Raw genomic sequence first — 13,494 nt, forward strand, 5'->3', positions numbered from 1 at the left:
TTAGAGATCCATGAGTCGCCTGATGGAGCCGACCCTGGAGTTGTTTCCCCTCCAGTCACTGAAACTCTTGTACTGGCCGGGCGTCAGGTAGTAGTGACGTCCCCTGTAGTTGGGCTGCTCGTATAGGAGCCAGTGGCCGTCCATCACGTTGCAGGAGTTGAAGTTGGAGAGACGGAAACGTTCCATGAGGTTGGGGCAGTCATCCATCAGCTCCATCATCTCACCTCCCATGTCAAAATGCTCATACAGCCTCAACCTGAAGCTGCCACTATGCTGCAGAGGGCAGGAGGGTCAAAGGTCATAAGTCAGATGTTCTTAGTTGTTGAAGCCATCCCATTGTTCATAATTATTATTATAATTTTTCCTTATTAAATGTCCAGTGTGAAGGATTTAGGAGGATCTATCAGCAGAAATAGGATATAGTATTCATAATTTTGTTTTTATTTTGTATAATCAACTGAAACTAAGAATTGTTTTGTCTTCATTTCCTAAGAACGAGCATTTTATATCTACTCTTCTACAGAGTCTGCTATTTTGCACTGCCATGTTTCAATCAATGTGCAACTTGAACACTAGATGCCATAAATACAACACACTGGTCCTTTAATGCATATACATTTTTTTAAGCAACAGTTCGAAATTTGGGGAAATACGCCAATATTTACTGTGTTGAGTTGAGAAGAATGATACAACACTTGTGTATTGTAAAAATAAAGCATGAGCAGCTAGTAAGCTTAGCTTAGCATAAAGACTGGAAACAGGGAAGAACAGCTAGCCTGGCTCCATCCAAAGGTAACAAAATATATTTTTATATATATATAATATATTTTTCTGTTGTTTTTACATTTTGGTTTGTGAACAAATTAAATACACAAGACATAACATGTTATTTAAGGATTGCTGATAGATGATAAGCTACCACCTGCTCGCAGTAGCTTCATTTTTACAGAACAAATATGAATCTCTAAATTGTCTAAAATATGAATCCTCTTTTAAAGCGATTTGTTCAAATTTGAGAATACAAATTGCACTAAACTAAACTGCACTTAAAACCAACTCTTGATACCTGGGAAGAAACTAAGTCAGTAAAGACAAAGGTGTTTGGTTAAGGAGTTATGTTACAAAAGTATGTTCCATTTCGGGGAGAAGCGGCTTAAATATTCCGTAAATGAAGTGGTGAATCCCCTTTATTATCAATGCAAGGGCAGATGAGGAGAAGAAGCAACAATTACGACTTGACTTTTGTCTGTCACAAAGCTTGAAGGCAGCAAGGTACACAATTAAGAGGTTCACTAATGTAATGTGACATTATTTGAATCATTTGAAAAAACCACAGGCATTCCAGACACTCCAAATATATAAGTATATAAGTAAACCTATCAAACAAGGAAGGATATATATTGAATAACATTTATTATAATGGCTAAATCATTAGATTAATGATATATCCATTATAATAACAGCTTATTAATATTTTGATTTGTTTCAATTAATATCTGATACCTTTTCTCATATTTGGAGTGCCTGGATTGCTTCTGGTTGTTGAAGGACTCTTTTTCACGTTTGAGCACCCAACACAATTTTCATCTACACTGTTTTATAAAGAGCAGGGGTTCCCAACCACTTAGCCATGGTGAGTTATGTTTTGATTCTCATGTGTATGGTACAGTAGTTTGGACTGCATTATGATTTCACTATGCTTCATATATGTACACATGACAGACACACACACACACCCCACTCCAGAATATCTCTCATGTCTGGTTAGTGTTGTCGGAAAGGTTGGGAACCCCTGACTCCTTTTTTCATTATTTGGATCATGCTGACAAAGATAAAAAAATGAGTATATTACTTTACAGAAGGCCTTACCATGGGGATCATGCGGCAGGACCTGACACAGTCATTCAGGCCAGTCATGCCTATGTAGTCGGAGTAGTCCCCCCTCCTCATGAAGTACTGGTTTCCCATGAAGCTGGCGCGGTCGTAGATCATGAACATGCCACTCTCCACCCGGATGGAGCGGCAGCGATCAAACATGGAGTGCAGGTCGGCACAGTCACTCATGCACTCATAGTGACGGCCTCCAAAGTTTTTGTCCTCGTAGAAGATAATCTGATGGAAAGGGATAAATCAGCATGTCACGTTCAGCTTATTTCATTTTTTTAACATTCATGTTTCACACATTTTCTTCATTTGTATGTAAAGCTGGACACAAACCTTTCCCATGATGGCTAGCGTTTTTGGTCAAACAACTTCCTGTTTTTGACCACCAAAGGTAAAGCCCATCTTTATATACATTACCCTGTGGGAGTAGGTGCTGCCATGTGTGTTGTTATTCAAATGAGGCCTGGTGTCAGCACAAACTCTACAGGAGTCTTCCCACTCCTGTTTGTCATGTCCTCTGTTAGAGTTAACTGACACTGCACAGCTTCTAGCAAGAGCCACAGTATGGACAGGCACTGGAACAGTCAATGCTGAGCTCTTATACCCATCTTCTGTTTGTTTTGAATGGGATTGATTCAGTGCATTCATACACTATATAAGAAACTGAAAATATTTTTTAAACATAGGCAGGTAAGTATGTGAATAAATAACTGTGAGCATTAGTTTCTAAATATGTTCTATAATGTAGTTAGTAACAGATGAATGATATGCATAGTTACCCCATTATCACTCTTTCCTCACAGTAAGTCTGTAGGAGTGGGACTAACAGACTAAAAAACTACTACTACTGTAACAGACTAAAATACAGTAAAATACAACTTAAAATTATTTATTTTAATGTCCCAGAATGTGAATCTGATAAACTAGAAATGTTTCTTTGAAAGAGTGAATAAATAAATTCTGAGATTCTGAAGATGTCATTCATAGTCTGATTAAAAGACTGGAAGAAATGAATCAGTGTGGGAAACAGTGGCTTTGTTATATTAATACTGCTTTGTACAGAGACAGATTTTTTTTCTTTTTTGGCCCAAAATGTTTACCAAGATATGTATTCAAAAGCACAGAGAAAACAGTTTACAATAAATTCATTTATTTAGTTATTTAAAACAATATCATATTGATATGCTGGGTCAATCATGGCCGAATGAAACATCCCACTTCCTACTGTACCAGGAGACACATTATTTTATCAACATTACCAGTTTCCAAGAATACATGTCTTTAAAAGGAGGAAGTATATAGGAAGAAGTGTGTTTGATGAAACTGAAATGTAAATAAAATCAACAGAATCGAGTGAGATGCCTGATTAAAAATCTGTGATTCTGCGGAAGGACCCGGTGGTGGCGCAGGTGGCCCCCCAGTCGCTGAACTTGCGGTACTCTCCGGGCCTCATGAAGTACTGGCGACCGCGGTAGTTGGAGTGCTCGTAGAGGGTCCAGTAGCCTTCCATGACATTGCAGGAGTAGATGTCACGGCTGCGGAAATGATCCTGCACTGAGTCGCAGTCGTCGCTGAACTCCATCATCTGACCCTGGAAGTTGGGGCGCTCGTAGATGCGTATGCGGTAGGGGCCCTCGCTGGTCTAGAAGGGGCATGCAAGGGAAATACAAAATTAGAACAGGAAGTGCAAGGAGCTCCTCCACTCCATTTGTGAGTGCGGTGTTTCTATAACAAGGATGCTCATATCATATGAGATTATCCGCCCTTTCTTTTGCCCAAGATTTACATTTAAATTTGGAATTTCAAGTTTGCTGAACACCTAACCATCAGTCATATTTTCAATAGCTTTATCACCTTCAACAAATAAAAAACAATTCAACAATTCAGTTAAATCCATCTAGTTCACTATCTTGTGGATGTTCATGTTTGGTGGATAAGTGAAAAAAAATAAAACCTTTTTAAATACAATACATTCATATGTTCATTATTGTTTGCCTTATGCACACAAAAATACAAAACATAAAAACATGGAACAAGTTGCTTCTCAGACACAAAACATTATTTTTAATGCATTGGTGATGCCTTACAGAACATATCTAAATAGGGGGGAAAATCATCATATAACTTTGACATAGTTACTGTCTAAAGAGCTCGTACAAAACAAGATCTGCAAGTCCACACCCCTGACCAAAGCAATAAATGAAGTCAAATATTTACTCACATAAGAGAAAGTACGACAGGAGCGGATGGTGTCGTTGTAGCCCATCCAGCGCTGGTAGTCTGGGTACTCTCCTCTGGTCAGAACGTATTGGTAGCCAGTGTAGTTGGGCTTCTCATACAGCACCCAGCAGCCACTCTCCACTTTGATAGAGTTGCAGCGGCTGAAGTGGGGGTGCATGTCAGGGCAGTCGGTGTCGCACTCATAGGAGCGGCCCTGGAAGTTTCTATCCTCATAAAATGTGATCTGATGCAGAGGAGAAGGCAGAAGCAGGGAAGAATCAGAGCTCAGTTAGAGCGTCCTGTACATGACATTCTTCAACATAAAGCCAGTAAAAGAAGTCAGAGATTGTTTGAACTGTGGGTGAGTCACTACCAATCTCAGTCTACTTCATATGGCAGCCTTTCCCTCAGAAATAGATAGGAAAATAACTACAATAGCACCTTGTTAATGCTGCTGCCTTTTCCAAAGATCTGAATGTTTTCATGGACACTTTAACCTCAACAATGTCCTGCACTGCAGTGTTAGAATGAAAGCTTTTGCCCGCACTTGCTACCAGGTTTAAGAAGACCATTCTTGACATAAAACACAATGACACCGTCTTACCTTACTACTCATCCTGCAAAGAGTACTGGAGCCAGTTACCTACGAAAAAACTGGAGGTCTCACAAGGCAGGATGAGAGCCACGCTATATAAACCTCAATCAAAGGGTTAGCAGATCCTACTTTAGCCGTTTTTTCAATGAGCAGGGATTTAACGCTCTGGCATCGCTGCCAAGAGTCTTGATCCTGGGCATAGAGCAAAAATCCCTGAATCATCAATGCAAAAGTCCTAGCAGGCAAATTACTGACCCACTGTGCCCTCTTTATTGATATGGACATCAGAGAGACGTTTGATCCACTAATCCATCATCGAGTGGATTAATCTTTTCATACAGAATGTCAGAGGTCATCACAAAACAACACGGCCTTTAACCATTTGTAGAGTGGAAATGAACAAATCCTGAAAAGATAATACTAAATGTGTATGAATAAGAGGAAAAGAGTCAGGCTGTGTTGTCAGTGAGGAATCATTATCATTCATGATCTAGACTGGGCCGCACCAGCTATCAATAAAATCATTAAAGTGTTTGAACGGAGAGAACTTCCTAATTTTTAACTAACAACTAGTTGGTTCACGCTATTCAAAGAAATGTGTTTGCTCCTAAATACTTTAGTCGTGTAAATCGGTTGCTAGGAAACTGTTAACTGTAGCTGTCCAATGAGCAGTCAACTATGTAAACAGGAATCACTGCATCACAGGCTTGTTTAGGGGTTTAAAAGATATATCTTTTGTAATTGTAAGTTTTTGTTTTATTTATGTCTGCATACACAGAGAAATATGTTTCAGAGTCAGTCAGTAGAGTTAATCTATTTTAGAATGAGTGGGAAATATCTCATTAAGCTGATCTGACAAGTTATTGGCAAAACATTTCATAATTTGAGGTATACTAGACGAGACACCACTGACAAAATATAGAGCTAAATTATGTATTGAACACACATCATGGCAATCAAATCAGGCAATCAAATCAATGCAGTCATTTGAGTGGCAGATGAGGGGTGGTGCAAATTCAAACAAGAGAACCAATCCAAAACAATGCTCAAAGTCTGAGCACATACTGCCCAATGAAAGGAGCCTGTGCAGACGTTGAGACAGCTCATTTTAAAATGTTAAAAAAATTACTGACACGCATTGTCCAGAAATATGAAAAAAAGATTCCATGCTTCATAATCACCAATTTTTTGATTAATAAGTTCAATTTAATTGCATGTTTTTTCCCAGTCACTGGAACATATCACAATTATATCTAATTTAACAGCATGTACCAAGTCACATATAACTTAACTTCCCAATGCTGATTGTTATTCACACAGTTCTCAAGCTTCAGGTCAATTATGTCACCCATATTTTGTATAAGGATATATAGATATAGCTATAGCTATAGATATAGATATAGATATAGATATACAGTATATAGAAATACTGTAGAGTCATCATAAGGACAGAAATAAACTGCAGGAAGCTCTACTGGAGGGTGACCTCAGTCCTGCACAGACTCTTGTGAACCCTCGTAGTGCTCAGTTTTTTCCTCATGGCCATCATTGCTGTCCTGAGAGAAGAGAAAAGGATGATATCTGTTCAGATCCACATGGTGGCAGTAGAGGCCTTTCATGAATGTTTTAAAAACAGTTGTAAAAATGTCCTCTTCTTTAAACCTGAGACAAGATGAAGAAGTATTTTTTCTAGTTCTGGTGTGCCATCACTTTGCAATTTCTGTTCTTCTGAAATATTCTGGATTTAAATAAAGAAGACAAATCCTGCAGAAGTTAGGATGCTGTGGCTACTCACACTCAGGAAGGAGTGAGACGAGGAGGACGATGATGACGATTGCACAGAGACTCGCCCAGGCGGGGCACGAGCCTTTACCCTCTCAGACAGCCATCTTTTCAACTTTAGACCTGTGGGTTATTTGTAAGGATGTTAAATTAATTAAAATGTCTCCCGTGTATGTACTCAAATACATACACATTTCAGAGTAGGGCTGGGTCAAATTAAAGATTAACATTGTGAAATGTTAGGTTATCCCACAATACTAGATACATATCTTAATATTTGAAAATGTCCTCAAAAGCACTTAATTTCTAGGACTGGACAACAAAATCAAATATTACAATATTTTTTAACAAATACTGTATTATTTGTAAATGTTGCAACAATATTGTAGAGATGACTATTGGTACTTTAACAAAATATTAACACAATGAGATGTTTGATAAATAATCATCAGTAATGTGGATGAAATGACTAAGTGGTTAAAGACAAGTATTAGAACAAGTCTGGTAAGTTCAGAAAATGACATCACTTTACTATAATGCAGCCTTTAAGACCAGGATACGACAACACTCAGGACATTTCACAATATCAAATATCAAGGATGATATTTATATGATAGATATTATAACCATATAATATCGATATATTGCACAGCCCTAATTCAGGTACAATGGCTTAACTTGAGTTTTTCCATTTTATGCTACTTTATACAGGTGCATCTCAAAAAAATAGAATATCAAGTTCAGTTTTTTTCTGGAATTAAATTCAAAAAGTGAAACTTTAATATATTCTAGATTCATTACACATAGAGTGAGTTTTAATTTTGAATATTATGGCTTACAGCTCCTGAATCTAGTCTGTCAAAATATTAGAATATTACATAAGACCAATCAAAAAAGGGGATTAATAACACAGGAATGTCGACCTTCTGAAAAGTATGTTCATTTATGCACTCAATAATTGGTTGGGGCTCCTTTTGCACAAATTATTGCATCAGTGCAGCGTGGCATGGAGGTAATCAGCCTGTGGTATGGAAGCCACTTGGTCAGCAAACTGGTTTGCATGGTATGACTTTGCTTTGGGTATTGTCAAGAGGAAGATGAGAGACCCAAAAATACAGACGAGCTGAAGGCCGCTATCAAAGAAACCTGGGCTTGCATAACACCTCAGCAGTGCCACAGGATGATCGCCTCCATGCCACACTGCATTGATGCAGTAATTTGTCATTCTTTGATAGAGGTATGCAACCTGGGAAAGAGTAGGCATTGTTTGGCTATTAGGGGTCACAGGTCAAAAAATGTGGCAACCACTGTGTTAGATAATACCAGATAGCTGTGTTTAATATCTATACACACTTACTGTGCTTCTTGGAGTGGTACACAGCCCTGTAAGAGCTAAGCATGGCAAACGGATGGTAGGAGAGGGTGAAGGGATAGACGATCATGCCCTGGGGTTAAAAACAATGGAATTATTGTTTTAAGTATACAATGAGGATGATGGAAAACCAATGGCAGCCACCTCTACAAATATGTGTAAAATAAGTAGACACATCAGGTCACTCACCAGAATAAAATATTGGCAGTGACGTTTCTGCAAACCGGGGATATGTTGAGATTTGTAAGTGTCATACGTGACATACCATATTGACATGCATGCAGTACCTGTCATGTTCACATTACATGTTTATGGCTTGACTTTTATATCAGTGGAAATAGCTCCTAAACTAGTGCTACAGTTCGAGACTGTGTTTTGTCATTAGTAAGTCTGAAACCATTGGATATTTTTTGACCTGACGTCTGATCTTTCCTAAACAGGTGTTTTTTGTGACTAATGGCTTGAACACACTCCACAACTTTGAAAGTCGGCAGATTTTCACACTACATGAGGGGGTCACACACCACAAGATCGCACATGCAAGAAAAAATAAAAATAAGACCATCGGGGACAGCAGGATCAGGGCTAAAATCTTGTAGTGTGAGCTTGGCTTTAACCTAACAAAAAGAAAATGTAACCTAAAGAAATGTAAAGTCGCAACATAAATACATTGAACTTTCAACATACCCATTGTTTGCAGAAATGTACACTGTGAACATCTTTACTGGTGACTGGGTTGGACACAAACTGTATCTTTTTCTTCTGAATAGAAGTGCTGAAATATCAGCCGGACACTTGTACCTTGGATTGTTGGTTGGGGTATGAAGCCGCTGGTTTACACCTGTACAGAGCCAAGATTTCCTCCACTGGGAGGCTATTCTAAAGCAGGAAAATTGGACAAAGGTTAGCAACTAGCAAATCAAAAAACAATACTTCATAGTAGTTTCGCCATTACAGTAAAGACATGATGCTTCCTGCGTGAAGGAGTGATTTAGAGATTTTCAGTGAGGCTGGAGAGTAAAGCACGACTTGGTAATTGGACCAGGATTTGTCATGTGCATGTTTGAATTCAACTGGCCCCTCTCTGTTTGAGTTATAGTGATTGAGGACTTATGTGTACTCACATTAAAGGAAAGGCTCTCCAAAAATATAAGTTCAGTCATCATCTACTCACCCCCATGCTGATGGTGTAGCAGGGTGAAGTTTCTTAATCCACAACATACGTTTAAAATCTTGTAATGCCTCCATACAGCTCGTGCAGCAAAAGCCCAAAGGCCCCTAATTGATTTTAAGACATTATTTACACTTTTTTAAAGCAGAAATCTCTAAACTAAGAGTGTTACGGGTGTTACTGGTGCATGCCGTCCATAGTGAGAGCATAAACTTGACCACATATTGAGGGTCTGAATAACGTGTTTTCCAATTAACTTTAGGACATCTTTTAGCCGGATGAGTTGTATAGAGTTTAAAATAAGTCCCTATCTACTTCAGTTATTTAGGATAATGTTGCAACACTGTTTTGCTGTGAAGCTCCAGAAATGTTTTGTGGACTACGAAACCTCACTCTACACTAGGTTGAGCAGAAATTACAGAATTTTCATTTCTATCTTTCTGGAAGATCAAAATGAATTCAAAGCTGCATGTATGTGTAACAACACTCACCATAATGATCCCAGCAAAGGACGACAGGATCATAGCCTCCCGTTCTAAGCGGTTAGGGTACTGGGCACTTCCTGAGCTGCTTGTTGCTCCACTGTGGTAAAAAGGAAAGTGGAAAAAAGTTTCATACAGTAGCTTTTAGGAATCAGTGAACTGAAAATTTCAAGGCTAGTATCTCATTTCAGTTATCACAGGTCGTCCTTCTCAGGGCCAGCCTTTAACCTTTATGAGGTTCTTGGCAAGAACTTTGCTCTTGGGCTTTCCTTCACTAACCACACATTCATTTTTGCCTTCACAAAAGCAACAGGAAAGTACGGACAAAACTGTAAAGCAGAAAGGCTCATTATTATACTTTGTAGACAAAGGCCTATGATCTGTGTCATTCTGGCCCAGTCTCGGCTGCTCTCTGGTGCCAAATGTGTTGTGATGTTTCTGATCACATTTCAAACAAATCCCCAAAGGATATAATTAATTGCCTGAAAGTGTGGATACTAAATAAATGTCTATATTGTGGTGTCAAGAAGCCAGAAGGTGGACAGCGCTCACAAGCTGAGGTGTACCATTAGAACTGTGTAGACAGGTGTGTGCCATTTGTTACACAAGGAGATTACAGGTCCAAGTCTAGAAAACTGCTCAGGGAAACTCATTGACCATTGATTTAGTTCTTTATATCCCCAAAACACAAATCCAAATTAAGTGGGATCCAGTGCTCTTGCTTGAGGGAGTGCAAATGAACCATGCACACATACTTTTGTAATGCCCACATGTTCAGAAGTGGGAAATTTAATATCAATGATACTGGGCTTTAGTCTCGATGCTTAATTTTTCTCTGTATCTTAGAGTTGTTTCTCAGGGTTTGTGTAGAATCTGTCTACATCTGTGTAAACTTCTGAATATTTTTATCGTTGTAATTAAAGAAAACTCAGAGAAACCCCTTCCACATGGAGATTTTTGTCGGGACTGTCAATTATCTGAGCTGCATGGAAAAGAGGACTTATTCCCTTTATCTACACAAAGACATAAAAACACTGGATGAAATGGGACACTGCTTCTGGAACTAAACCAGTCAAGGATTTCTACCTAGGCTAGGGGCCCCCAGGAGAACTGCATTTACATGAACCCTAATATTCCACTAATAATCAGAATATTTGCCCAATCAGAATAAAAATGCCTCATGTAAGCACCTCAATTGGAAGGGACTGATCCCATCCAACCCAATCTGGATGAATTTTGAATCAGACAGAGGGGTGGACTTTGATAATCCGTTCAATGGGAAAATATTAGCGTCTAGTAATCATGTAAATGCTTAATCTGATCGTTTCTCTTTGGTTGGAATAAATATATTCTTTCTGTGCATGTTTAAGGGTCAGCAACATGCAAGCAAAACAGAACTGGTCTGTTGCTGACTTTTTGTTGGACATCTTCAAAGATTTAAGGAATGTTGAACATTTCAATTGTCAGAAGGCTCAAAAGAGCTGTTCAAACAAATGTTTATATAGATGAACAAAGCTGGAATCCATCGAACCACGAAGCAAATTGTTTCCAGGATACAATGTGGTTCTGTCTTGAAACTGTATTAACTGGCGGAGCAAATTAATGACTGAATTGAGTTTCTTAATAAAGTTGAAAATATGTCATATTAGCCTCCTGAAAACACCAACACTTGACACATATTTCATATTTGGAAATGTAAATTCAAGGCTAGAATTTGAAATTTACAACAGATAGTGAGTGGTACTTTGTATAAAAGCAAAGATTCATTAAATTAAAGTTTAAGGGGTAAAAACCCACCGTAATTTATGCTAATTGGTCATTGTGCAACATTCCTCTGTTAGACCAGAGTGGATGTTAGACTAGACACCATCAGAAGATGACAAAAGCTGCTGAAGATTGCACCGTTTTAAAAGCAAGTAATGATGGCAAAACTGTCAATTCAATCTCCATGAAATGTTCTTTTTCATCCAAGTTATTCATATTGAATCAAGTGTCTCTTTTGCCTCCCCTGATATATGAATGCTTATGTATACCCCTTCAAATGAGGTGTTACTGATAGCTGTTTAATTGGATTGTGGTTGTTGTTGAGGCATGGTCTTGTTAGAAAAATCTGGACATTTGATTACCTCTGCCAAGGAGGTTATGTTTCCACCCATGTCCGGCTGTATGTTGGTTGGTTGGTTTGTCAGCATGAAACTTGGATGGAGGATGGGTCTCGACCCAGAATAGACCCCATTCACTTTTGGTGCCAATACGGATAAAGAGACGGATCCACAATTTTTTCCTCACTTTCTTTATTATTGTGAGATAGGAGGGGTTTTGACATTTTCCTTAATTTCTCAGGGAATAATGCATGGATCTTGATGGAAAAAATTAGGTGTATTTAGGTGGCTGGTATCTATGAGTGAGCACAATTTAATGCAGATCCTAGCTCTGGTGTGCTTAAAGCTGCGGTCAGCGTTGTCGTCATTTTAGATAACTTCCTGTCTGTATGGCAGTTAGCAGTCCCTTCCCTCCTCTCTACATCACCACATGAATGTGCAGCGGTTATCGACTGACATAGCAGCAAACAGGAGGATGCTTCTCTCTGTGTGTTCATGAACAGACAGGACTACCTCTTTATGGAGGAGAAACATGGGTTATTGACCAAAACACTATTAAACACTTATTTTAATTAAAAAATTTTTAGTAAATCACTTTCAGCAGCTTTAAAACTACAGTTAAGCAGTTATTGGAAATTTAGAGTGATACAGGGCTATCAAGGTTGATATTGAATTAGACTTGACTGAATTAAAGGGGACTGCTGGCAGAGGTATGCACATTATTTTTAAGTTATTATTGGTAAGTTATTACACTAATTTCATTATATATTTCAACCAAGATGAGTGCATATTTTATTACATTTAAGTGTGTAATTACCTTATGAGAAGTTATTACATTTCCAGGAAATTATTAGGTCCAAATCCTTTATATGATATCACTGTATACCTGGCAGCTTTAGAAGCTCTGGAGATATTGCCTTTGCTAAATTTCTCATTAAGACTTTTAAACAATGCTTGGCCAGACATTTGTAAGCATGTACCCAACAGCAGGCTAGTGTCTTTTGAAGGTAAACTGTGGATGTTACAAAATAATAACATGAGCTATAAATTCAGTATTTAGTCTCTAAAAACACAAGCAGCTTACATGATGTCGCTGTCAAACACATCCCGTCCCTCTTCTTTGTCCAACCACCAAAGGGCAACACTAATGGCCAGGTCATAGTGAGCCTGTAACATGCACACAAATAATACATATCAAAACCACGCTGAAGTATTTGTTGCAACAAACTGATAATTCTTTTCAAATAGGTTGCTTGTACAGCCCTGCCCCTTAAGTGTGTGTCTTCTAACGACTGATAACATGCAGTCACACTGACCAGCTCTGCTTCGGATAAATTCTAATGTTTTTACCAGGTCATCCAGCATTGTGGAGGTCCCTTTCCCCTTTGCATCAAAAGAATTTTCTCTGAGTTTCTGCCCAATGTAATCACCACTGTTCAGATTAGAATAAAGGAAATCAGTAGTCATTTTAAAATATGCTTCAAAATGTGCTTTTAAAAAAACCTCTGGGCTGTTAGCATCCACTTACATAAGGGCCTGAACATCTCTTTTCAGCTGCCTTGCCTCCATTTTCTGAATGAATTCCTTTCATGTAGGACTCCTGCAAAAACAACAGGAAAACACTGCGATATTTTCATACTTGTTACATACGGTATTATCCTCATTACCAGGATGGTGACTAGAACCGAGTGATGTGGAATATAATGAGTTAATTTACTGCCGAGGATGCATAGCAGCAGTCAGGACATGAATCTGACACTGTCAGGCCCACACGGAGGGCTACCAACAAAAGCAATGAGATGGCGGTCCAGTAATTCCAGTCCACCTTAAAAATACACTCTATAACTAACGGTAAAACAGCTGAATGCAACAAATCCAAAAGTGAA

The 13,494-nt window shown here is 38.5% G+C and overlaps 2 protein-coding genes across 3 annotated transcripts; both read right to left on the minus strand.

The window, feature by feature from the left end:
* LOC311262163 (gamma-crystallin 2-like) lies at positions 1-4,336 on the minus strand (the record flags this gene model as incomplete). The annotated part of the gene is made up of 4 exons (XM_084361395.1): positions 4,106-4,336; positions 3,254-3,526; positions 1,870-2,112; positions 1-273 (listed from the first exon to the last, which is right to left on the minus strand). The coding sequence occupies exons 1-4, from the start codon at positions 4,280-4,282 to the stop codon at positions 1-3; spliced, it is 966 nt and encodes a 321-aa protein (XP_084217521.1). The 5' UTR covers positions 4,283-4,336.
* On the minus strand, positions 4,331-13,411 carry c9h2orf80 (chromosome 9 C2orf80 homolog). 2 transcript variants are annotated; one of them, XM_084361425.1, is made up of 8 exons: positions 13,137-13,411; positions 12,959-13,040; positions 12,693-12,775; positions 9,516-9,606; positions 8,655-8,732; positions 7,839-7,926; positions 6,495-6,604; positions 4,687-6,255 (listed from the first exon to the last, which is right to left on the minus strand). In XM_084361425.1, the coding sequence occupies exons 1-8, from the start codon at positions 13,175-13,177 to the stop codon at positions 6,187-6,189; spliced, it is 642 nt and encodes a 213-aa protein (XP_084217551.1). In that variant the 5' UTR covers positions 13,178-13,411; the 3' UTR covers positions 4,687-6,186. The 2 variants fall into 2 exon arrangements, with proteins under 2 accessions (XP_084217552.1, XP_084217551.1); XM_084361426.1 differs by lacking the exon at positions 12,959-13,040 and having other exon boundaries at positions 4,331-6,255.
* Between the last annotated feature and the right edge of the window lie 83 nt (positions 13,412-13,494).

Source organism: Pagrus pagrus (assembly GCF_965226575.1).
Source record: "Pagrus pagrus genome assembly, chromosome: 9".
NCBI lineage: Eukaryota > Metazoa > Chordata > Actinopteri > Spariformes > Sparidae > Pagrus > Pagrus pagrus.